The following is a 26,485-nucleotide window of genomic DNA, read 5'->3' as shown; positions in this document are numbered from 1 at the left end:
AGGCATGTGAATTATGTAATAGTCATAGAGTGGCTCTCTAATGATCTAACAATTTGGAATAAATTATTTTTAATAGTATTTCATCCCAATTTTGATCCCCTCTTGATCTCCTCTTAATGTAAAGTTGTGCCCTAAATGAAAATTTTCAAAGAATATAATTTTAGGTTACAATTAAAAAATAAAAACAAAGAAAAACAATAATGATAATAAATCTGAACCGAAAAGTGGGGAAGGTGATTTTAAGAGTCACACCCTCCCCTTTCCCTTTCTTACATTAGTCTACCCACAAGATGTTGCCACCGAAAACCCATGGGTAAAGTGTTTCGTCCCACTTCCCCTCCCATTCCTACACACTATAGCAAACAATGTTGGAGTGGGAGGTGATGGAAGGGGCACGAGGGGAATGTGGAGGAGGGAGGCATCCCAATTGGATGTGGGGTAAGGGAACAGATGATAGTGTGATTCTTAGTATCATCGTGCATTACATTTGGGTTCATAATTTTTTTTTTTTTATGGGTGGTTCACGATCATTGGGTGGCCATTACATCTACGAAAAATCTGGGCAGATCAACCCCGAAGTGAATCTTTTAAAGCCTGTCGGCCAGACTAGCAGGGCCTAACCCCAAGTGCGTCGAGGAGAATTGACCTTGTGACCTCCCGATTGGTGGGGTACTTAACAACGGTGACTCGACCAATTGAGCTAACCCTTGGGGCTCCCTTTTCCCCATACGAAAATCTGGGCAGATCAACCCCGAAGGTAATCTTTTAAAACTCGTTGGTTAGACTAGCAAGGCCTAACCCCAAGGGCATCAACAATAATTGACCCTATGACCTCCCGATCAATGAGGTACTTAACAACGGGGCCCAGAGCAGTTGAGCTAACCCCTGGGGCTTATTTGGGTTCATTATTATTATTATTATTCAAAGATCTACCTTCCAAATCCATCACATAAAACATTTAAATTGTTGATACATTTCGAACTAGCTAATGTAGTTCATCCTTAGGACAATATTATTATTATAAATGTTTATAAATTGTGTGTGTTTTTTAATTGTTTTATTTTATTTAATTTTTAAATAATTTTTTTACATAATTTTTTATTATTTTCTTAATAAATATTTATTTAAGGTTGATAAAAAAAAAATTGATGTAAGTTTCTAGATATATGTTGTCTCCTTGTTTAATGGTGCCTTATGTTTCAAGTGGTCTCACCACCCATCATTATGGACGTGACAACAACTTAATAGATTGAAAAAGAGTGCTGGGTTGATTATAAAGGAAGAATCAACCAAGTGAATGTTAATATGAATGTTAAAAGGAGAAATGTTAGTAAGTTTTTAAGGAAAAGATAAATACATATTTATCATAAAAGATTAAAGAAATAAAAAAAAGAAATATATATATATATATATATATATATATATATATATATATATATATATATATATATATATATATATCATAAAAGAGATTTAAGAAATTAAGAAAATAATAATAATTATAAATAATATATTAAATATAAATATAAATAAAAGGATTTTGACGTTTGTGTGTGTGTGTGTTAAATTTTGACTATGATAAATATATATTTATATTTTCCTTTAAAACTTGTTTAACATTCATATTATCATTCACTTGGTTAATTCTTCCTTTATAATCAGCCTAGCACTACTTTTAGACCTATTATGCTTTTCTCTCATCCCTGATGATGGGTAGTGAGATCACTTGAAACATAGGACACCATTAAATTTGCATGCATCATATATCGAGAAACTTACATCAATATGATTACATGTTGGGAAATAGAAACACAATTTTTTTTCAAAATTGTATTTTTTCAATTTTTATTCTTAATTTCATTCCTTTTTTCTCTTATTCTTCTAAATTTTTATGTATTTTATTTTTATCTTTTTTTAAGTTTTCCTTTCTTTTAAATGGTTTGTTTTGAGATTAATTACTTTTTATTTTTTTCCAAAAATGAGGTTATGATTTATCTCTCTTTTTAACTTGTTTACAAAATGGCTTTTCTTTTTAACTCAAAAAAGGGCGCTTTTAAGGTTTTTGTCAAGTTGACAAGGCATGATTCCAAACGAGTCAAAATTTTGACCAACTCCACAAAACTGGTGCTATTGATAGTGCCACTTTCTCATTCAAGGGTATAAATTGCCATTACCTGTGAGATCTAAAAAAATAGAAATCGAGAGAGTTCTCATTAAGTTGGTAACTTTGTTAAAGGTACATCAATAATAGTTGGAGCAAGTACTCCCACAACTTCTGAAATCTCTAGAATCTCTTTTAAGGATGTGTTAAATGGAGACCTTGATGGACTCTTGCCCTTTGCTTCACATGTTTTACAAATCATGGACTCTCTCTATATTTGTAGTTAGGATGCAACAAAGTAATCATCATTATGAAAAGTCAATGGGATAATGTATAGATTTAATGGCGTTAAGCCCTAGAGTTGGGCATGCCTTTAACCAAGGCACGTGCCATGGGAGGCATCTTTATTGCACAATTTGTGGTGAATATATCACAAGAAATGTGATGAAAGAGGATGTTGGGTGAGGGTGCACCAAGAGAAGGTGTTAAACAAACACTTGGGGTTTCCATTGGGTTCATGTGGGAAACTTGGTGGCACAATAGATGTGAGTAACCAAGCACCCAACTTGGCCAAGCAATGGGTAAAAGGGTCCAAGACAATTTCATGAGAGGCAACATGAGTGCCCCAAGATGTGGGCCAAAGCACCCCTAAATTAACGACCAAACAATGAAAGGAGGTCAACATGAGGCATGTTGGACTGAGAGGAGGGCGCCATGGTGTAATGAGCAGTGGATTGAGTCCCTAGATGAATATGTTGGCTTGGTGGTATAGTGGGCCAAGCGACTGGTAAATGTGGAATGAGTGACCAAATGACCAACGTAGTGGCAGGGTAGGCACATCATATAGGTGAATTGGGTGAAATGACGTGTTTGCTTGATGTAAGGCACCCAACACACATGATTGATTTGACTCATTAATGAGTGGAACAATGGGAGAGCCAAGTCGTTCAAGAGTGGAATGATGTGAGATTTGGCCTGAGGCATAAGATAGAGAACCACATGGAGCATGGAATGAGAAATATAAGTAGAATAGCCCCATGGATGAAAGGCACATAATAAGACATCCCAAGAGAATGAAGGAATAAGACTCAAGTTTAACACAGGATGCAATAGAAGTTTGGGAAGATGTGAAGGAAAAAGGGAAGGAACCGAGATAAGTGAATCAAGTATGTGGTCGTGTAGGACCTAAGGAACCTTGTATCCAAACCAAACTAGCCCAATAGGGTGGGGATAACCCACTATAGGGTGACGATTGACACAGTAGGGTCAGTGTCATTAGAACAAGAGTCCTTTGTATTTTTTGTGGGTTTATTGGATTTGTGGATTCATGAACTAAGCTTTTGTCTCGATGGAAATTTATAATTATGATTTTTACCAAACGAAATAGGTTGGAGGTTCATTCCTTTATAAATATGTGAATGTGTATGATGATTTTAATTATGGATTGATATCTTGCATATAATTCTCATGTATTTATGAATGGAAATCTAATGCAAGTAGAAGTGATAATAATATTTCTTACAATATATTGAAGAGTTATGATATTCCACTAAGGAGCTAATGGTATATGGTTTTATAAGCAGACTTACAGTGAGGCATAGTTCGAGTGGAGTGACTCTTTGCTCCATGAGGTAGAGGTGATACACGTCAATGCCACATGCCCGAGGGATCACGCTGCGCCCGAAAGATGCCTTGTGACCCTAAAAGGACCTGGGGTCATGATAGTTGGTATCAATAAGTTGATACATGTACTATATATAGGTGGAAGTAAAGGAGTTGGCAGCATTATTGTTTCTACCAACTGAAAGTTGGTATCAGAGCTACCACTCATGAAACAACGCATCTTTTCACCACACGAAGATATAAGAGTTGTACCGCGAAAAAGTGGTACTAGAGTTGACATTTTCATTGTTGGTTCTATATAAGTGGTACTAGAAGAAGCAAGATCCAAAGGAAAAATACAGAGACAATTATCTTTTGTCTGCAGATTATTTCGTAAGGGGCTTTCGTAATCGATTTCCAAGTGGGAAAAAGGGGATTTTGGCTATTGGTTATCGGTACAAGTTGAAGATGCACTATCTCTTAGGAATGGCCTATGAATGGTCATCATGGGAGAATCATGCAAAAAGGTCCTTGAAAAACATTCAAAATATTTCAAGAAAGTGGTCCAAGAAATTAGACATGTTAAAAATTAATTAACGGAGCAATGAAATACACAAAATCTTGCGGAAACACAAATACATAAATCATATAGAACAAGAGAGACACAGATATACGTGGGTCACCCAATTTCAGCTATGTCCATGGAGAAACAACCATTCCTTCCTTTTATATTATCCAACAAAATGAAGAGATACAACCTACAACAAATATGCTATAATTTCCTCTTCGCTCTCACATAGTCTCCTCTCTCTTTCTCTACAATTCCTTCATATAGACCGAGGGGTTACCTTCTAGGGAAAAAACCCCCTAAATTAAACATAACTTCAACCATCATATCATCTACATAATGGACAAACCATATTGACTACCAAATTACAATATTTTACAAGGTAATTTTTCATCTATTTTTAGCTTCAAGGGTGCTACCCCTGAACCCCCACCAGGGGGGGGGTTCGAAACATGCAGTGCACCCCCCCATGGACCCCTCAGGAAGAAATAGTAGGGGGGAAACCCCCTCTCCCCCAAACTCACCTCCCCCCCCCCCCCCTGGCCCCCACACCCTGCCCCGTCAGGGATTGGGATCCAAACGTGGTTGAAACAAGACCTTTGAATCAAGAAGATAATTAGGCTCCACATCCAACAAGACAAGTTGAAGGAGTTGTAATCAGACATTGAGGACTTCCAACTATAGGTGGAAGAAGGGCTGAAACTCACCCTTTACTAGGATGAGAGAGAAAATATGCAATTGATGTTTTAAGGAACACAATTTTGAGTTTTTCCCATAGGAAGAGGTTGTGACAATCCTAGGATGGTCCAAAATAATAGGGAGCATGGGAAAGTAGTCCCTCCACATGGGGATCAATCAAGTGGTAACCTTAATAAGGAGTTTAAGGTGCTAATCTAGCCTTGAGATGTGACACTTGAAAAATTTTAAGCGTAATGAGTTGAGTTGTGTTATCAACACCATCCAAAAGAAGGAAGGAATAGTAGCAAGCAGTGAAAACTTACGATCCTCATGGATCAACTAAAAATGAAGAAGTTGAAGATGGGTTGCATAAGGCATCCATGATGCTTACAGTTGTCATGCAAGGTAAAGAGGGTATGAAGGGTAACTTGGTCCTTCATTCTTTTCAAGCAACAATGAAAGGAAGGAAAGTAGTAGCTCTTATGCATTCAGGAGAAACTCATAGCATCTTGAGCGAGGAGGTAGACAAGTCCATTTGACACCCCTAGAATCATAAAAAATGTACGTTAAAAATAGTTAATTAAATAGAAAGAGGAATGACATAAGTATTTAATGCAATTCCAATTAGAGTGGTACATAGTTCCAGTTAGAGTGGCACACTGGTTTGGGAGAATAGATCTAGGAATATTTCCATTGGATGATTGTGCCATGGGATTGGGTCAATACTTCTTGGAAGCAACCAAGGCAACACCTGCACTTGCTATGGGAGAGTTGGTGTTTCTAGGAGGAGAAACAACCATACGTGTTCCACTAGAAAGGAATAACAAATTGGGGTACTGACCTAGGATGAAAACCATTGAGGTATGCAATGATGGGTTATATGCATCAGTTGTTCGTGATAATATGGGTTGAAATCACCATTTGGAGCAATGAAACTGAGTATTGGTGAAGAGAGAGAGCCTTTGCAGAAGACTGACTCTTGACATAAGAACTGAGAACCCTTATCAAGTATGTGCCATGTACAACATGGATGTCAAGAAATAATAAATGTGAAGGTTTAGTATTGTTAAGGGAGAAGGGAAAGGAAGGGATCCAACCTCCATTTTGGAGTATTCCAGGTATTTTATGGACATATATGACTTCCAATTGACACCAAGAAGATTGAAGAGAATGAGATGTTATAACATAGAAGTTGAAGTAGTTGGAAGATATATTGAGGAGGACTACTCGCCTAACACAATAGTAGATAACAATATGGGAGGGGTGTTATGAGCCCCCTCACACTAGAAGAGGATAGTGGAGACATGTGGTGTCTCCTTTTGGGAGAAACAAAGGGGAGGCATTGCAACCATAAGGGATGACTAGAAAAAGGGAATTAAGAAGCAACAACAAGGGTGTTGAGATAGGAAAGTAGATAGAAGCATGAATAAAGGAACAAGTGATAGGAGGAGGTACATTCTCATTAAGTAGGAGTGTTGGTCAGATTAGCTACCCAGTTAGTCTATGAGATAAGGGAGCTCAATGTGCAGGCCATGACAAGGATGAGTCTAATATGTTGAAAATATTCAGGATTGGTAACTCAACATCGACATTCAAAATGCTTGCTACTAAGCAGACGATAAAAGTTAAGGTGCATAGGGTGATACACCTACACCATGATCACGAGTGAAGCATTTTGAGGCTAAAGGATGAGAAGTGTGCCGTAGGAGAGCACATATGCCAAGGAATGTAGTTAGAGATATCATCTGGAAAGAATTCATCACGATGATGATATCTGGTGTAAGATGACTACAAGGTTGTGGTTCGACTATTACCACAATGGAAATAACTTTAAGTGCGGGAGGATGTTAGGCCCTAGATTTGGGAGAGCCTTTAATTGAGGAATGTTCCATGGGTGACATATCCATAACATAATTTCTAATGAAGATATCACAATAAAGGCAACGAAAGAGAATGTTGGGTGAGGGTGCACCAACACAAGGTGTTAAAAAACCGACACAAGTTTTCCATTGGCTGCATGTGGGCAGCTTTGTGTCATGATGGGTGTGAGTAACCAAGTACCCGATTAGGCCATGTGATGGGTAAAAAGGTCTAGGACGAATTCATGAGAGACAATATGAACACCCCATGGAATAGGGCAAAGAAATCGTAGACCAATGATGAAACAACGAGAGGAGATCGAACTGAGGCATGTTGAACTAAGAGGAGGTACCATGGTGGAACAAGTACTTAGTCAAGTACCTAGACAAACATGTCATATTAGTGGTGTGAAGGTCCAAGTACCATGGAAACATGGAACTAACAACTGAATAATAAACCAAAGTCATGTTAGTCAAGTGTGAGAATGAAGGAGTGGCTGCGAAAGCATGTACAATGGGAAAGTTGTGTGGTAATTAGACAAAAAAATGAGTTGGACCAACCCAAGGCACCCAATACACATGGGTGAGCCAACTCGTTTAAGTGTGGAATGATGGGAGAGATGACCAATTCAAGAGTGGAACGATGTGAGAGTCAACCCGAGGTGTGAGGTAGAGAATTGTTTAAAGCATGGAAAAATTTGTATAAGTATAAGAGTCACACAGAGCAAAGGCACATGACAAGACATAACAAGAAACGAAGTAACAAGAACCAAGTAAAAAAATGGATGTAGTTGAAGTTTAGAACGATGCAAAAGAAAAAGGGAAGGATTAGAGATGAGCAACTTGGGCCCACGGTCATGTAGGACCAAGGAACCTTGTAGCTAAACTAGACTAACCTGATAGGATGGAGATGACCAACGATAGGGTGGCGGGTGACCTAGTAGGGTGTATGAGGTTGGAACAAGGGTCCTTTGTATTTTTTTGGTGTTTCTTGGCTTTTTGGATTTTGTGAACTAAGCCTTTGCATTGGGGGGACTTTGTAATTGTGATTTTTAATAAAATAAGTAGGTTAAAGGGTTATTCCTTTATAAAATTTGTTCATGTGTATGATGATATTAATGATTGATTGGTGTCTTTCATATAATGTTCATTTATTTATGAATGGAAATCTAATTAAATAAAAGTGACAGTAATATTGCTTACACTATATTGAACAATTATGTTATTTGATTAACTAATATATGGTATAGAGATTATATAAGTAGACTTACTATGAGGCATAGCCTGGGTGGAGTAACTTTGTGTTCCATGAGGCAAAAGTGAGACATATTAGTGCCTCATGCTCAAGGGCTCGTAGTGCACCCAAAAGGTTCTTTATGACCATAGAAGGCCATGGGGTCATGAAAAATGGGCCTTAGCTTAAAATTACACACCTCCATTGATGAATTAATTACTCTTGGAAACAAGACCTCAAGGAAGGAGCTTATATCTATCCTTTCACCAAAGGAATATTTATAGTATAATTTTACTTAGAAGAGGTCAAAGATCAGGTCCTCAACTTTGGTCCATTTTAATTCTAGGGGAAATGTCAACTCTATATGAAGCCTAACGCTCCTACATTTGACACATTTTCAAACTCCCTCTCCACACCCCATACCTCTATAAGATAACCTAAACTTCATATGCATTTCTAGGCTTATGATTCTTTAGTGATATCAAGAATGCTCTAATAAAATTTCAAAAATGAGGAAACAAAGAACTAACTTATCATACCACAAGGGTGCATATGTGTGCACATGGATTTTAATAAATGATTTTTGATAGAAATCAATACGGTTTTAAAAGATTAGATCTAGACTTAAAATGGATTATAAGTAACCTTATCGTGCAGAGCATGATTGTGATAGGGGAAATTGTTTCCTAGTGCTCTAATCTCTCAAAGACTAGTCATTCAAGGATATTTCTAAGAAAACCCACTTGATGGGTTGGATAAATGGAGGCATGCCACTTGATTAATAAGGACCCTTTAACACCCACATTATCCCCCATTTCTTAGCTAAAAAATTAGGTTCCTCCTTCTGCAATGGATTTTTCTTATGTAAAAGTGCCACCTAGCACCATGTTCTCAAGGATCTCCTCATGACAATCCCTTAGTTGATGAAGGAGATAAATTTTATTCCTCTAGAGAAATTAGAATCTCTTAAATCATCCCACCAGCCCATGCAAGTTAAGAAAGAAGAAGAAACTTAGAGGTCCTTGGACTCTTCTCAAGCTCATCTAAATAAATAAAACAATAATTAAGACTAACAAGGGTAAATAATAGGAGATTATTACACCTATTTAAGATCTAAGGGAAGAATGGATAGGCTATAGTAGGAATGAAGAAAAGGCGCATAATGCTACAACCATTAATGATGATAAGGAATCATAATTGAGATTTGTTTTTGACATGTATTATTTTTGTACTTATTTATGTTCTCAACCCATCCACATCTATTCATGTAATACAAATTTAGTATGCTTTACTAGGATAAAAATGAGGAAGCATAGTGGTTGGAAAATTCTTAAATTGTATAGAGCTGGGAAACTCATCAAACTAGATAAACCTACATCATGTTTTCAATTCTCCATTATGTAGTTCAATGATAACTTTTTAAGGATTCCAATATCTATTAGTTACTATGGAAAAAAGTGTTTGTGTTTAATTTTTTCTATAATTTGTGATGCTTTATGTTTCATTTCAAGCCTCCCAGCTTGAAGTTGATGAAAAACCCTTGAATTCTTATTTGCAATACAGATTCCCATGATTAATTGTGACAATATAACAACAAGAGATGATGGAGCGAAGCATGAGATGACTACATCATTAAGAGACATAGTATACCCTTTAATTATAAATGGAAAAGGAAGGATTAAGGCTAAAATAAAAATTCTCATAGTAAATCACAGATGGAGTAATATGTGATATTATTGATGTAACTCCAAGATTTAAAGACATTTCACTCCATATTGTTTAATGAGAAATACTTGTTTCTCAACTAAGCCATGTTAATCCCACATGTGGGTACTATGTTTAGAGTGTTGTTGTCTTTCCCATTGAAATGATTTTATTGGTAGTGTTGTGTTTTCTCACCTTGTAGATGTGTAAAGGGGCACCTCAGGACTAGACTACATAAGAAAAAACACGTTCATGAAGAGAAATTATTGAAGAAATGAAGGAATATATCCTCCATTACTTAAGAATGAACTAGACAACAATCTTATCTATAGTATCAAAGAAAGATTCTAGTGATAACTAGAAGATAAACTTCACAATTTAGCATATAAGATTGCTATATAAGCTTACAATTTTCAATGTTTTTTATTGGAACTCTAACATTACCCCATAAGTGAAGCATGGGGAGGAAATTAAAAAAAAAAAAAAATTGTTCTTGGAAATAAGACTTGCTAAGGTACCCATGTACAACATCTCATAAGTGGATAAAATGAGAAAAAATCGTAAGGAAAAACTCCTCCCCAAAAGAGAGCAAGAAAGGGAAAGAAAAAGCAGAATAAGAAGAGAAATTATGAATGAGGAGATGAAAGAGAATTCAAGATGACCCTCCAACAGAAACTTCCTTCACTCTAAGCATCAACCATAACTAAATAAATCTTGGTGATGCCAAAGGTTTGGTGAAGATATCTACAACTTGTTGTTCAGTAGGCAAATATAATGGAACCATCCCTTTGCCAAAGTCATGATGCATGGAATGTATCTAACCATGTGATTGATTGTGTATTAGATATTTCAAATATTCATTGCTCATCATTTTACCTAGAAAATTACCTATAAGCACAATTTTTTCCAATTCATAATGTAATTTAGCTTGGTCTTTGCATTCAAATTCGCGTAGATAGGGTCCTGCAGTTTTTGATACACTTGTGCCTTTCATGCTTCCTCTCACCTTCTAGAAGTTATGACTCTAAACATCCTACATTAGTGTTGAGGAACCACCATATGTTTAAGTCCCAATAAATCTCCAATAAACCATACCTTGAGTTGAACTTTGTTTCTTCCAACTAAGCTACAATAAGGAAGTTCAAAATCTTTAGAAAAATCGATAGAAAGAATAATAGTACAAAGTCCATCATGTTGATAAGTTAAATCCTTGTGCTTTTCTATACTAGGGTTTAGTTTCTAAGGATTTATATCATTTATAGAAACATACTTTGTAGGTAGTATACCTATGTTGAATTAAAGGCTTTAGAAAAGTTGTTAACTAATACCATCAACCTTTCTTCCATTTGACCTTCTCCCTTGGAACCAACTTTGTTGCAAAGCATCTAAGCCATCACACTAATAATAACAATTGTTTCCTCGAAAAAATGATAACAAATTTTAAATAAAAAAGACCAAATTAGAATAATTATAGTTAAATGGAGTGAGTAAATAAATGTCTTCAATTAATCTTTTGTTTTAACTATGCTTCAAAAATAAAAGTAATCTTACATTCTACATGATATTAATGACATTTTCTTTAATTTTTTTTTTTGATAAATCTCGTGACATTTATAATATTGTTAGTAATGATCAATATATATATATATAAAATAAAAAGTTTAAAATATAAATTTCAAAATTAATAAAAAACAATTATCTTTACCCATTGTTAATATAAAAAAATGATATTAATATTTTTATCACAATAGTGATCATTTTAAAGGCGGTAAGTGTAGAAGGGGTTCTCATTAGTTTATTAGAAATAAATAATTGTCTTGTAACGACATTATTTGTCCACCTCTCTATAGAACATCAAAAGTTAGATACTAGAACGTTTCCTAGATTTCATTGAGGAACTTCTTCCTTAGATTTATGTTTCCTTTTCTTTTCATATTACTAGATCGACAAACAAGTTATCTAAATGGTTAGCTTTCGATGGATGTATCACCCACTCTATGTTCAATCACTCATCTTGTTCCACTTCCATGCTTCCTCATTGAAACATGATTGCGAAGAAATTTTTGCCTTGGATATTAGTAGCCCAATAGGGGGTGTATGAGGTGTATTTAGTGGGGTAATGACTTAAAACACCCTCCCGCCACCACCCCTTCATATGTCATCCACTTGAGGCTTTATGGGACCTTGCTTCCCAAGGAGGGAGGCAAAGACCCCTTATAAATCTTGTTGCATTATATGCACCTATGGAAATAGAGAGCACTCTAGTATGTTCCTCGTCCTTGGATGTTGGCTTGAGATTTTCTTCCTCCTCTATCATCTCCTACTGCTCTTGTTCACACCCACCATATGCTCAGACTCTCGACTAGGTTCTTGGGTGGATTTCATCCCATCCATATTATTGAATTTCCTCCTCTACTACCAGCGTTTTCCTATGGATAAGGTCTAGTCCCAAGTACATTGCCACTTCAACTTACCTAGAAAATTATCATGGCCTCTCTCCTTCATGGTTGACTCATGTGTCCCCCCTCCCATATCAGTCTCATTCCATGTGATGTCTTATTGCCTACGATAACCACAATGCATTAGAGAGATCATTGTTGGTGTGGCATTAGTGATCTTGGTGATTCTTGTGGATCTTAGTCCTATAAATGAGCAGAGATTAGCCACAACTTCCATGCCAACATATCCCTTGACAGTCAAGAGGTGATTCATCTCGTGGAGGAATAAATTTTTCATGAAAGGCAAGCCACTCTCCATTCATATGTCATGGTTGCCACTGCATCTTTGGTTTCCAAATACAGGTAATTCATAGGACTGCCAAAATCATTATCTGCATATTATTGATTTATATTGGCATGTCAAGTTGTTGTTAGGAAAAATATCAGTTGATAGGAGACAGTCCCAGGTCAATATATTGAATAGGCTAGATGAGCTTAGCGAGCTTATGTTTTACATGGAAGGCTAGCTAGCAAAGTTTGAGATGGGTTCTTTGCCTAGCTATCCATTTCCTCCATGCAAGGTTGAGGAAGAAGCTATCAACCTTGATACTTCATTATCATCCTGATGCTTAGGTTCCATACATTTTCATTTCAATTCTTTCTATTCAAGTTGGCTCCTAGGGTTGAAGGTATGTTTCTCTTTGTGTCTCTATTTAGCTTATTTTTCTTGTTGTCTCAGAAATTACATTCCACTAAGGCTACTTGTTTTATCTCTTGTTGTTGGTTAAACCCTAGTGAGGCAATAGTTGTTTTAGGTCTTTACTTGTCTTGGACAATTAATTGATTTTGTTAATTTTTTACTCTATGCTTTGTTGTCTTTGGTTTGCTTTCCAAGGTGGCAAACAATATTTTATTTTATTAGAGGAAATTTTAGCCTAAAAGTGCTAATGAAATTTTCATGTAATTTCCATGTCATAATATGTAAACCAATAAAAATCCTTTAAATTTAAAAATAGGTAAATGTAAATATTTTAGAGGGAAAAGAAGAAAAAGTATTTTTTTTTAATTGCATTTTTGGCTTATCTCTCTATAGGTTTACCCAAATTTCAAGTGCAAACATTTGTTTGATGCAAAATTAAAGTTCACATCAAATGAGTACCCATTATACATACTTTTTGTTGGCATTATGACACAAGTTTGGCGTTATGACACAGGTGTTGTCCTTGATGGCAACTCACTCAGATGACAAATCACAGTTCAGGCTCACAGAATGAAAGAAAAAGAAGTATACGCAGGTTCCCCTTGACCAAGCCACGTATACACGCGGGCTCGCAGACCAAAAGGCACGTATGCATATACACGCACTTTCACGCAAGGAAAAGTGCATACATGTTGCAAAACTAGGTTTTGGTCCGTGGTATTTGGTCCATGGTATTTTGACCTATGGTATTGATCCAAGGTATCTTGACCGAAGTATTGACCCCAGGTATTTGGTCCAAGGTATTACTTCTAAGTGGTTTTGGACCATGGTATTGAGTAAGGCCTAAGACTATAAAAGGAGAAGGAGATCATTAGGCAAAGGCACTCAAGTATTGAATATCTAATGAAGAGCAAGATCTAGACTACTGGCCATTGAGTTATGTTGGATAGCTGGATCTGAATCAAGGAGGAACTTGAGCGCTTGAAGAAGGATAAAGTTCTATTGATGGGTCAAGATCTTTAGGCTTGAAGAGAAGTATCTTTGTGTGGTTTTGATCTTTTATTGGCGCATGTCATAATCTGTAAATCTGATGATCTGGGTATAACTGATGTCTGAATAGTTGTAAAGGTTAAATCATCTTTTACAGATCTGTACGCAGGTTCAGTATAGCAAAGGTGCGTATACACGCTGATTCAGAATTTCAAAATAGCATATACGCAGGTCTGGCTTCAGATAACAACGTATCAACATAGGTTCAACACATTGAAGTAGCGTACACCTCATAAAATATGTTTTAGCTACTTCTGTCTACTGTTGCAGTGTTCTGGGTTTTGGCTTGGGTTCTGGTTACTATTACTGTGTTCTGGTTACAGCTTTCAGAAAAGTGATTGTTTGATTCAATTTTGGTTGAAAGGAGATTGGTTGATGCAGATATATTTGATGTTTGATTGATGTTATTGATGGATCCAGTCTGAAAATTTATGAAACGTGGTCCCTGGAAGAAAAGAGAAGGTTGTAGCCTTCTGTAGGTCAGCACCTACATACTAGTACATTAGCTAGTACAAGAGCTAAGGGGGTTGTAGCTCCCTCCCAGGAGAAGCTGGAGAATGAGAGAAGGTTGTAGCCTTCTGCAGGTACAAGCCTGTGTGCCGGTATAAGACTGCGCCAGTACAGAAATATTGTAAAAAGAAGTTTCTTATTAAAAGAAGATAGAGACAAATTGCAGCAGGTGGTTTTCACCCACATTGGGTTTCCACCTTATATCTTGCGTTCTTGTGTGTGATTGTCTGCTCTATTTTTACTATACATGTTACTACTATATGGTTCTGATACATAGATTATAGATCAACTGACTAGATAATAAGTTTATAAGGTATATGCTGGTTGCTCTAAACACAGTTGTGTATATATGCAAGTTTCATTAACAGAAGTAGCGTATACAAATCTGTTTATGGAAATGAAATATTGTTAAGTTGTTAATACTGATTCACCCTGCCCCCCCCCCCCCCCCCCCCCTCAATATTATTTCCAACACTTTTGAGAAGAGCCATTTTGATAAAAATTGAAGATACATTAAAAAAGTGTTTTCAACACGCCTTTTTAATGTATCTTCAATTTTTATCAATGTGGGTCTTATCAAAAGTGTGCATAATGGGTACTTGTTGGATGTGGAATTCAATTTTGCATCATATCTATTCTTGAAATTTGAGTAAACCTATAGGGAAATAAGCCAAAAATACAATTAAAAAAATAGTTTTTTTTTTTCCTCCAAAATTCATAACTCTTATTTTATTATTTTAACTATAATTTTATTAATTTTCCTTAGGAGGCCACTTTTAGGCTAAAATTTCATCGTATCTATTCTTGAAATTTGAGTAAACCTATAGGGAGATAAGCCAAAAATACAATTAAAAAAATAGTTTTTTTTTTCCTCCAAAATTCATAACTCTTATTTTATTATTTTAACTATAATTTTATTAATTTTCCTTAGGAGGCCACTTTTAGGCTAAAATTTCCTCTAATGGTTATATTAATTCAAATACATCTTACCTCTAAGGCTACTTATTTTGTCTCTTGTTATTGGTTCCCCCCTAGTGGGGCAGTAGCTATTTTAGGTCCTTGCTTGTCTTGGACAATGAATTAATTTTGTTAGTTTTTTACTCTATGAATTATTGTCTTTGGTTTGCTTTTCAAGGTAGTAAGCCATATTTGATGTAAATATTTGTTATAACAATGCAAAAAAAACTTACAAAAAAAAAATATTTCATTTAAGTTTTTGTTTTAACAATGCTTTAAAAATAAAATAAATAAATCATCTTACATTCTACGTGATATTAATGATATTTTCTATAATGGTTTTTAAATAAAACATGTTACATTTACAATATTGTTTATAGTGATCTCACTACAAAACAATATTGTAAATGTAACATGTTTTATTGTAATTGGTAATTTGTTGATCTCAAATCTAGTTTAACAAAATACTTGGCTTCATGTAGTTCATCCAAAATTTCGTCTATAAAGGAAATAGGAAATTCATTTTTTATTTTTGTCTTATTCAATCCTCTGTAATCAAATGCATAGCCTAAAAGATCCATCCTTATTCCGAACAAGGACTATAGGAGTTGCATAAGGATTTCTACTTTTTGTAATGATAACACACTTCTGTAGGTCTTGGACATTTTTACGATTTTTTATTTTTAATGAAATGTATATTGATACGGCTTGATGTTGATAGGACTTGATCCCACTTTGACTTCAACACTGTGCTCAAATCTCTATTTTAAGGGCATCTCTAGTGGAAAATCTTGGAATGTTTTTTGTTTTTGTTTTTGAACTAACTAATTCTGAAGCCAATATTTCCATTTAATGACAATGAATTATATAGGTTGGTGCCCCTTTTTGAACCAACCTCACCATCTAATGGGATGATACAATTTGGATTTGAGGTGGTTTAAATCCATATAATTTATATTTCTCTTCTTCCCATCTAAACTTTATAAAGTGTTTTTGATGGTTGGAAAAATAAGTGCCTAATGTTTGTAGCCATTGGACACCTAGGACCATATCCACTCCTGCAATAAGTATGGTGTAAAATGAGGATTCTATATTGTAGTCCCGAATCTACAATTTAACCTTATGGCATTTTCCTATTCCGTCAATTTTCTTTCCCTCTCATACCATCACTTTTATATTAGGCATTGGATATGTGAAAAGATTCAACCTTCTTATGAGATTTGTGTCAACAAAATTGTGAGTGTTCCCTATATGTATTAATACCATTACATTGTTATTTTGGTATGTCCTTCTAACTTTAAGGTATGAGGTTTGGTTATTCCTAACATGGCTAATAATGATACTTGCATCACATTCTTGTTGTTGAGTCTATGGAAAATTGTCTGGAATCTTTGCTTCTTGTATCATTTATTCTTAACTACATGAATCATCATTCTCTTCACATTTATATAATTTTTTGGTATTATTCCCTTTAAAACATTTATGCATGGGGCCCCATTTTTTGCCACATTGTTTGCATTTCCCATTTTTTATTCATTAGACTTCTAGATTAGATTTTCCTCCTTTTAAATGTGGTGGAGCATATCTTGTATTTTCTACTTCAATAGTTTGGGGAATTTTCCACCTTGAGTTAGCATTATCTAATATTTGTAGCAATGATATTTCCAGCTCCTTTTCTACAATTCTTTCCATGCTAATTATGTCTTAATTGTAATAACATGTAGCTTTAGCTCATTCTGGATGTGTGTTTTTAATCTAGTGATATAAGATCAAACTAAAGTTTCTATTGATATTCCAAGTACTCTCATAGCCAATGCTTCCCATTAACATGTGAATTCATTCATATTTCCTTGTTGTTGTAACCTAGTGATTTTAGTGAACTCTTATGATGCCTTGAAATTGTTTAAGGAATTCATCCTTAAATTTGTTCAAATTTACTACATATGTTGAATTTTTCTACCATATGTACTAGTTGTATGCATCTCCTTCCAATTCTATGGATACACATATGATCTTATCATAATAATTATAAATATTGTAGATATCGAAATATTCTTCCTCCTTGTTGAACCGGGCCACACCTTGTTTTTCGTTTCCATTGAATTTCGATAATTCTAATTTTGATCAAGGAGGATATATGAAAATTGGTTGGTTATATGGTTGGTATTGACTATAGATCATCATGCCATGAGTAGTTATATTTAACTATGGGTTTGAAATATTAGGAAAAGTCTCAGGTACATTTAGTTGGGGGTTTGGTATGTGAGGTGAGATAGGTGAATTAAAGGTTTCATAAACATTTTTTTATGGAATGTATTGAATTGTGTAGCTTGGGAGGTACTCCACAAGCCTATATCTGGGGTTTATGAGAAGTTTGGCCACAAAAAGACTTTGTGGGAAAAGAACACAAGTGAATGGGTTTTTTAGCCAAATGTGGTTTAAAATTCTAAAAAGAAAATTAAAAGGAAAGTTAAATCCTAAGTCCAAGAGGACTAAAACCCTAAAGTTCTAGTGGGTTCCTAAGAGGCTTAGGAGAAACTATTTAAAGGAGATCTAAGAGGCTTAGGAGAAACTATTTAAAGGAAATCAAGGGAGAGTAGCTCACTTGCTCAATTAGAACTAGAGATGTAGCCAACGAAGGAGGTCTGAGTACCTCAGGGACGTAGAGATATAAGGAGGCTGAATGGGAGCAAGATAGGTTAGATCCAAGGTTGGGAAAAAGGTCAAAATTTCTCAGAAATTTGGAGGAGGTCATCTCAGACACTTAGTCCTTAAGAAGGTAGATATTTGCATGAGAAATGAGAACTTCTTCTGCATAAAGGTCAACCCCTTGTGAGGTTTTATTATATGTTGTTACAACCCCAGAAGACTCTCCACATGCACTTAGTTTCATATCGAAAGAAGGGCCAAGAACCTCGAGAAACTAGACCTAATACCCTATGATAATTTCGCTAGCTAGGAGTTCTTATCTATGTGATTGAAATTAAAGTTTAGGGTTGCTAAAGTATGAGATGAGGAGTGTGGATATGGAAAGAATATTAGGGTGTTGTACATTGAGGAATAGGGAAAACAAAATAGAAGAGTCGTGGGCTATCTCATGGGTTTTGAGATATCAAAAATCTACAAACCCTAGTTTAGGGTCGATGGGAGAAGAAGCATCTGAAATGGCCATACACCATTTGAGCCTAGCTGAAGGTAAGAATGGATTGTGTGTGTCCTCTTGGTGACTGAATGCTAGGTCAAGTTTGGTAGAGTGATGGACATGTGAAATAGGAACAAATCTAAGCATGTGATGGGCCTTAAATCCTCCAAGTAAAATGACCAAGATTTCCTACGTGAATGCAAGTAGGGCCAAGCCCTGAAGCATCATTGGAAGGAGGAAAGATCTATTATGGAGATCCAAATAGATAAGCAAGAATTTGGGTAAAGTTTGAGAAATAGAGCAGGAAAGGATGGTTGTTAGTGAGGATTGAGTGGAGAGTTTGCAGAGGTATTGAGGTCAATACATGGGTTGGTTTGGTGCTTCAACTAGGGTCGGAATACCTTAGATCTAGAGCATGCATTGAGTCAATTATGGTGCCATTTCATGTATGATGATAAGGTTTTTTCATAGGGAATGGAAAAAAATTTGAGATTTTCTCTAGGTTTATGTGATTTCAAGGTCAAATCACAAGTATGAGGGTAGATCTACAATCCCTAAGTGAGGGCAGTTTTTATGACCCTAGATTAGTCAAGGAGATGACCGAAGGTGGAAATATTTGAGGCACAAAAAGTAGTGTAGGATAGTGGTCCATATTGGGACAAGTGTATGGCATTCCAAGTATAATGAGGAGGGATGTTAGGTGACTACTACAGGGAGCCCTAAGTGTAGTGCTTGAGATGGACATCTAGCATGCTAGGAGAGGAAGTACTATTGAGCTCGGGGACTACAACCAAGGGAACCAGATTTAGAGCCTTAGTTCAGTGTCAAAGAAGGACATTTTAGTAAAAAGAAGGAGAACCTTCCATGCCCTAAGTTTTCCTTCATTGGAGTATCACAGGAAGGAAATAGTGGGAAGAACTCCCAAAGTGTTGAGGATAAGTAGTGGGAAGTCTAGGAGTTATACACAAATAGAGTTATTAACAACACACAAAAATACCCTATATGTTGATTCATTGATGGGCTAATGATCATCTAGAGGGAAAATTCGTGAGTCAAGTTGAAAATAATTAATATTATTTTGTATTAATGCAGAAATGGTTACACAAGTTGTAACGTATCTCCTTAGTTTAGGATTTGTTCCTAGAGTGTAGGAGTTTGGTTACAACTCCCTGAGTTCTAGTAATGTACTTAATGATGTAATTGTTCATTTGATGTAAGTAGAGTGTACGGAGAGAGTTCTCTTTGTTTGAGTGCAGTCTCCAGGTGAAGTACTCACCTGTGAGCTGCAACTCCTTCTTTTTCAATTCAAGTCTGATTTTCATCTTGGTATCAGAGCACAGAGTAGGGATAGCCTTAATTTTTTTTTTTAGGACGTATCATTGATTACAGAACTGTAGTGGCAGTGGAGTTTACAGAAGCATTCATAGAATCAAGTGGACTACAGTAACACATGAAGATAGGTCTCAGATGATTCATCATCTCTGAGCAGAAAATAGGGTTGGCGCGGTTTCGTCACGAACAGTTGCGCCATTTTTGAGCGGAAGAAAGGGTTGGTGCTGTTTATTAAGGAACAGTCACGCCATTTGGTGTGGTTTTAAGAACGATAGTCGCGCCAGCGCACCAGAAAGTGCTATTGGCGTGGAAAATCAAGCCTTAATCACGCCAATTTCGTAAGACGCATCGATTTTTTTTTCGGTGTGGTTATTTCACGATCGAGAAGTGCCAGCCTCTTTCTCTTTGAAAAATCTGCAATTTTTTGCAGATTGGAATTGCTCGGTGGTGGCACTTTGAAATTTCAGATCTGTTCGGTGGCAGCAGATCAGAGTTGCCCGGTGGTGGCGCATTGGAGTTCTGGATCTACTCGATGGCAGCAGATCGAATTTGCCCGGTGGTGGCGCATTGGAGTTCCGGATCTGTTTGGTGGTAGCAAATCGGACTTGCCCAGTGGTGGCGCATTGGAGTTCCTAATCTACTCGGTGGCAGCAGATCGGATTTGCCTGGTGGTGGCACATTGGAGTTCTGGATCTGTTTGGTGGCAGCAGATCAGACTTTCCCGGTGGTGGCTCATTGAAGATACATTTTTTTTTTTCTCAGCAAAACAGAGGTTCGGATCTAGTATGTGGTGATTTTTTTTTAGTGTGTCCTGAAAGTGTACAGTTGGATAGACTTATTCATCAGAGGATCAGAAATTTTATCAATCCAATATGAATAACAGTATAGAATCATATCTCCACGAGTCTGGAAAACTCGATGGATCGAATTTCTCCAACTGGAAATTCAAGATGCAGACTTTACTTGAAAGTGAAAATGCATGGTCGATCGCTACAAGAAATGAGTTGAGATCAGGATCAGCCACACAAGAACAAGATTGGGATAAAAGGGAGACAAAAGCAAAGGTCATATTGAAGATGTCCGTCAAGGACAATGTTATCCCACATATTAGAGACTGTAAATCGGCCACTGACATTTGGACAACGATCAAAAACCTATACCAGACGCAGAATACAAACCGTGTCTTGTCACTCAAAGGCAAGCTGTTTGCATTGAATATGGAGGAGAATGAGTCCGCTGTTGGATTCATTGCTAGAGTCAAATACCTGAAGGACAGATTGGGAGATATCAGAGAGAAAGTTTCTGATTCAGATCTGGTCATGATCACGTTGAATGGAATGACTGATGAATACCATACGTTTATAACAGGGCTATCAGCAAGGGAGAAAGCCCTTGCATTTGAATAGCTGACAAGGATTCTGATACAGGAAGAAGAACAACGAAACAATTTGAAATCACAGAGCAATGACCTTGCTCTGATGGAAAAAGGAGACATTATAAAGGGAAGCAACATCAACAACCGCAGCAGCAGCAGTAGAAAGGAGCCAACACATTTCAGAAGAGACCGTTTAAAGGTATGTCTGCTAATAATTTTCCCAGCAAAAAATGTTTTTACTGTGGAAAACCTGGACATCAGATTAAAGATTGTTAAGAGGCAGGCAGACGAAGGAAGAAACAAACAGATAAAACATAAGGGTTGCTTTGTTAAGGAAGAAGAGGATCATAGCCACGAACTTCGACTATTTATAGTCGATTTTGCTCTTTCAGCTTCAAAGGGAGATGAGGACGAAATATGGTATGTTGACTCGGGCGCATCCTCACATATGACTAGTAATAAGGATTGGTTTGAATTTCTTCAAGAAACTTCATGTGGGTCAAAAATCTATTTAGGAGATGATAGTGGACATGAGATCAAAGGATATGGTGACATTCCTGTAAACTTACCTAGTGGTGACATTAGACACCTCAAAAATGTATTGTATGTTCCAGGAATTAACAAAAATTTGGTTTCTGTCTCAATTATTACTGATCAGGACATGCAAGTTCAATTCTTTAAGACTAACTATGTCATTAAGGATAGCCAGATGGAAACAGTTGCAACAGGAGTGCGCGTGGGGAGCCTGTACAGAATAGATGTGAAGAGTATACCACAGCAAGCAATGGTTGCAGTTGGATCGACAGCCGAAAATCTCTGGCATCAGAGATTCGGCCATCTTAATCTGCAAGACCTCATCCTACTTCAGAGAAAAGGTATGGTTGATGGACTCCCTGTTTTCCATAATGTTAAGCTGGATTGTGATGGATGTGCATTAGGGAAAATGCATAGAGAAGAGTTTCATTTGCATGTTAATAGAGTGGAAAGAGACATTTTAGAACTAGTGCATACAGACATCTGTGGACCTATGCAAAACAGGTCATTAGGAGGAGCATATTACTTTCTCTTATTTACAGATGATTGCACTAGATTTTCATGGAAATATTTTCTAAGTAAAAAGAGTCAAGCTTTTCAGTATTTTAAAGAGTTTAAATCCATGGTAGAAAACCAGACAGGAAAAAGGATAAAAATTCTCCGCTCAGATCAAGGGGGAGAATACAGGTTGGGAGAGTTCATGGATTTCTGCAAGCATCATGGGGTCGTGAAATAGTTTACAGTGCCCCACACTCCACAGCAGAATGGAGTGGCAGAACGGAAGAACAGAACTCTTGTGGAGTGCGCAAGGAGCATGCTTCAAGGTAAGGGTCTATCAAATGGTCTTTGGGCAGAAGCTATTAACATTGTTGTGTATTTAAAGAATAGGAGTCCTACTAGATGTCTAGGCTTCAAAACCCCTTTTGAAGCATTATTTGGATTCAAACCAGCAGTGAGTCACTTAAGAATATTTGGGTCAAAAGCTTATGCTCATATACCTAAGGCTGATAGGAAGAAGTTAGATCCTAAAGCCCTGAAATGTATATTTGTTGGATATGGCACTAAGTTCAAGGCATATAAGTTATTTAATCCTGTGACTCACAAGGTTTTTGCAAGCAGAGATGTCATATTTCATGAACAGGTTGAAGAAGGAAAGAATGACTCTAACAGTGATTGGCACATTCCATTTCTATTGGAAGAAAACAGTGAGGACGATGAAGAGAAGGAGGAGAAACAAGAAGAAGAAGTAACAAACAATGTAATCAATGATGATGCAAGCCTAGAAAAGGCTCAAATAGACAGAATTGAGGTAAGTCCCCTACCAAGGAGATCAGGTAGGAAGACTCGATTATCATCTAAATTGAAAGACTATGCATTAATGTCAAATATTTTAAACATTGTAGAACCTGCAAATTATGAGGAAGCAAGTAAATTTGATGCATGGAGGGCTGCAATGTATGAGGAAATAGAATCAATAAACAGAAATCATACTTGGGATTTGGTTGAATTACCTGAAGGTAAAACCCCCATAGCATGCAAATGGCTGTATAAACCAAAAATAAATGCAGATGGGAGTATAGAGAAACTTAAAGCTAGACTGGTAGCAAAGGGTTACTCACAGAAAGAGGGAATAGATTTCGATGGCAACTTTGCTCCTGTAGCCAAATTAAACACCATTAGAATGCTAATTTCCTTAGCAAAAAAACACAAATGGCAGATACACCAGCTAGATGTTAAGTCTGCATTTCTGAATGGTGACTTGAAGGAAGAAATTTATTTAGTACAGCCTGAAGGTTTTGTGAAAAAAGGGCAGGAACATCTTGTGTGTAAATTGAAAAAGGCACTTTATGGTTTAAAACAGGCACCCGGCTCGTGGTATGAGAAAATTGACTCATTTTTTGTTCAGCATGGCTTTCATAGGAGCTCAAATGATCCAAATCTGTATACCAAGTTTAATAAACAGAGGCAAATTATTTTGATTTCTTTTTATGTAGATGATATGATCATAACAGGGAATGCTAACAATCTGATCAAAGAAATCAAACAGCAGATGTCACAAGTGTTTGAGATGAAAGATCTCGAAAACCTTCATTATTGCTTGGGATTTGAGGTATGGAAAGACTCTGGACAAACTTTTCTTACTCAAGGGAAGTATGCCAGAAGCTTGCTGGAAAGGTTCAGAATGGAGCAGTGCAGATCAGCAGCAACACCATTATAGCAGAACTTATAGTTAAGCAGTGATGATGGTACTAAAGAGGTGGATGCTACCATGTACAGATAGCTAGTTGGCAGTTTGATATATCTGACTACAACTAGACCAGATTTGGCATATTCTGTTAGTGTGTTGAGCCAGTTCATGTCAAAACCACTCGAAAGTCACTGGGTTGCAGCAAAAAGTGTGTTGAGGTATCTTAGTGGTACTAGTAATTATGGCATTTTATACACTGACACTTCTGATGTTATTCTAGCAGGTTTTTCAGATTCCTATTGGGCAGGTAACTTGGATGATCGAAGATCTATCACAGGTTACACATTCAGCATTGGATCCGGGGTCATAGCATGGAGCAGCAAAAAGCAGCACACTGTAGCTCTATCTTCATGCGAAGCTGAGTACCAAGCATTGTGTGAAGCCACATGTGAATCTATCTGGTTGAGAAGACTTCTCAACGATGCAGGAGAAGAGCATAAAGAATCAACTATTATCAAAACTGACAACCAGAGTACCATCAAGCTTGCATACAATCCAGTCTTTCATAAAAATACCAAGCATATCGACACTCAGGTTCATTTTGTTCGAGAGAAACAACAGTCAAAAGAGATATGTGTTGAATATTGTAAAACTTGTGATAACATGGCTGATATTTTTACTAAGCCTCTTGGGCGTGTAAAGTTTGAATTGTCTAGAGGTATGCTAGGAGTTCAGGATAATCCTTTTTCCATTAAGGGGGGGAGTTGAAAATAATTAATATTATTTTGTATTAATGGAGAAATGGTTACACAAGTTGTAACGTATCTCCTTAGTTTAGGATTTGTTCCTAGAGTTTAGGAGTTTGGTTGCAACTTCCTGAGTTCTAGTAATGTACTTAATGATGTAATTGCTCATTTGATGTAAGTAGAGTGTACAGAGAGAGTTCTCTTTGTTTGAGTGCAGTCTCTAGGTGTAGTACTCACCTGTGAGCTGCAACTCCTTCTTTTTCAATTCAAGTCTGATTTTTATCTAGTCATGTTCAGTGACCTAAAGGAGCAGGATTCATTAATATAGGTAGATTTGGATACTGCAAATTGGGAGGAGAAGGACTAGCTTATGTGTTCAAGACACATGCACTAAAAGCATTGTGTGTGGCCACCATCAGCAAGTAGGTTAAGTGTTTTCTTGTTTAATGCAGATTGGAAATTAAGGTGATTAACTCCAAGCCCTATTCTGTATTCTTATATCAGTGATTGTATGAGGGCTATGATCCCTGGTGCGGGACCCTAAACTATTTTATTATACTTTTTTAATATAACAAAGAAGGGTTTAAGAAGTTAAAAATTATCATGTGCACTACATGATTCACTGATGTGTGTTTTTTCGTTATGAAAAGTAGTGATGTTGTGGCATTTAAGTTGGTTGTGTTAGATATTCTAAGATCCTAACCTAGATTCTCATATGCCGTGGAAAATTCAACATGGTATCAGAGCTATTTTTGAGGGCCAATGGATTAGAGTGTGCATAGTGGAAGCAGGATGAGCCAGTGGAGATCATGTAGATACAAAGGGAATCTAGATTTAGAGGGAGAAACCCTATGTAAGTTCGAAATCTTTAGGTTTTGATGAGGAAGAGACACTACCAAGATAACATGATCCATTCTACATGGTATGATGCAAAGATGGATGTTATATGGGATAGTGTCGCTGGTGATGATGATTACTTCCAAGCAGTGGAAGTACCCCCCTTGCTAAGAGTGGGTGTTGAATTATGTAACTTTGGAGGTACTCCACAAGATTAGATCCAGAGTTTGTGAGAATTTTGGTCACAAAAGGAATTTGTGGGAAAAGAACCCAAGTGGATAGTTTTTAGACCCAGATGATGTTTAAAATTTTAAAAATAAAATTAGAAGTAAAATTAAATCCTAATTCTAAAAGGACTAAAACTCTAAAGTTCTAGTGGGTTCCTAAGAGGCTTAGGAGAAGATATTTAAAGGAGGCCTAGGAGAGGTTAAAGGAGACCAAGGGAGAGGAACTCACTTAGTCGAGTAGGAAGAGAAATGTAGCCAAAGAAAGAGGTCCAAGTACCTCAGGGCCATAAAGATATAAGGAGGCCAAATTGGAGCAAGATAGGTTAGATCCAAGGTTTGGAAAAATGCTGAAGTTGCTTAGAAATTCAGAGGACGTCCTCTAGGAAACTCGGTCCTCAAGAAGGAATATCTACACATGAGAAAGGAGGCCTTCTTCTGTGTAAAGGTCAAGCCCTAGTGAGGGTTTATTCCATGTTGTTACAACCCTAGAAGTCTTCCTACATGCACTCAATTTTATATTAGAAGAAGGGTCGCGAACCCTTCGAAACTAGACCTAAGACCCTATGATAATGTCATTAGCTATGTGTGCTTATCTCTGTGATTGAAACTGAATCTTATGGCAGTCAAAGTCTAAGATGAAGAGTGTGGATCTAGATAGAAGAATTAGGGTCATGTATAGTGAGGAATAGGGCCAACAAAAGAG

At 36.6% G+C, this 26,485-nt stretch overlaps 1 protein-coding gene across 1 annotated transcript; it reads left to right on the top strand.

The window, feature by feature from the left end:
* Window positions 1-20,747: 20,747 nt before the first annotated feature.
* On the top strand, window positions 20,748-21,281 carry LOC149177029 (uncharacterized). Its single transcript, XM_089421647.1, has one exon. It carries the CDS (start codon window positions 20,748-20,750, stop codon window positions 21,279-21,281), a length of 534 nt encoding a protein of 177 aa, XP_089277773.1.
* The last annotated feature ends 5,204 nt before the right edge of the window (window positions 21,282-26,485 follow it).

This window comes from Pinus tabuliformis, chromosome 4_1 (assembly GCF_031772625.1).
Source record: "Pinus tabuliformis cultivar Carrire ecotype Pingquan chromosome 4_1, CPIR1, whole genome shotgun sequence".
NCBI lineage: Eukaryota > Viridiplantae > Streptophyta > Pinopsida > Pinales > Pinaceae > Pinus > Pinus tabuliformis.
This window is presented reverse-complemented; position numbering and strand designations above follow the sequence as displayed.

What these genes read in the sequence shown, in the direction of transcription:
- LOC149177029 (XM_089421647.1), top strand. Translation starts at nt 20,748, where the DNA reads ATGAATAACAGTATAGAATCATATCTCCACGAGTCTGGAAAACTCGAT.